The sequence below is a fragment of the Phalaenopsis equestris genome, unplaced genomic scaffold (genome assembly GCF_001263595.1).
Source record: "Phalaenopsis equestris unplaced genomic scaffold, ASM126359v1 Scaffold192133, whole genome shotgun sequence".
Taxonomy (NCBI): domain Eukaryota; kingdom Viridiplantae; phylum Streptophyta; class Magnoliopsida; order Asparagales; family Orchidaceae; genus Phalaenopsis; species Phalaenopsis equestris.
Window position 1 is genome coordinate 1 of NW_018212082.1, and position 941 is coordinate 941.

The following is a 941-nucleotide window of genomic DNA, read 5'->3' on the forward strand; positions in this document are numbered from 1 at the left end:
AAAAAAAAAAAACCCCTCTCATATAAGCTGCACTCTATTATTTTATTCATGTTAATGTGGAATTTTTGTAAAAAATGCTAAGACGTAAACTTCCATTCTCTATCACCATGGATATTCCAGCACATAATAATACCTAAAATATTGCCATTTGGTTACGATTTGGAAGTTATTTGTATTTTGAAATTAACTTCCGCATAGCTACTGATCATTTCCTTACAAAAAAAAAAATTTAAATAAAATAATATTGAAAGGCGAGACGATCCCTAACTCCACCATGAACGGCCTATTCTTCTCTGCTTATGATTGCTGGAAAGAAATCGTTTATACCCTAAGAGAAGCGAAATGTTACTGCGAAAACTTGTTTTGCCAAAATGAAAAAGACAAACCTGAAGCCGCGAGCGCAATGCCTTCGATTAGGATGAAGCCGCCAAGTCCCAACCAAGCCAGAAGGAAGGCACCCTCACTATCGCCCTGCTGCTGCTCTTGCGAGGAACGGATCTCATCGCCGGTAGGAGAGAAAATAGAAGGCTTATCTATCGGCATCCGTCTAACCACGGAGCTCGTTCCCCTCCCCTTTCTCTTCTTCTTCTCATTGACGGTAGAGCCGAACCCGGCCCCGCTGCCGCTCGGCTTCTTCGGCGGCAGAGGAGAAGGCAGCCCAGAGGTGGATAAAGAGGGATCCGTAGATTTAGGATTATCCAACCCTTCCGATGGCTCCGCCTTAGGTAGGAAGGAGTGGCCTCTGCTGGAGAAAGACGAGATTGAGAGGGGGAGGAAGCAGAAGGATGGAAAGGAATAAGAGATGGAGAGATATCTCTTGAAAGAACGGGGTAGAGAAGAGGATGGCGGCTGAGGCTGAATGCTAAGCAGAGATGCCGCACTCTCCATGGCTCTAGGCTTGAAGCCACTTCTATCACTGCTATCGCTTGGAGCTGAAGGAG

The 941-nt window shown here is 45.5% G+C and overlaps 1 protein-coding gene across 1 annotated transcript; it reads right to left on the reverse strand.

Moving 5' to 3' along the window:
* Nucleotides 1-385: 385 nt before the first annotated feature.
* On the reverse strand, nt 386-935 carry LOC110034684 (protein LOW PSII ACCUMULATION 2, chloroplastic; the record flags this gene model as incomplete). The annotated part of the gene is given in 1 exon segment (XM_020738930.1): nt 386-935. A coding segment is annotated over 1 exon segment (503 nt), but the record flags the coding sequence as incomplete, so codon positions are not given.
* Between the last annotated feature and the right edge of the window lie 6 nt (nt 936-941).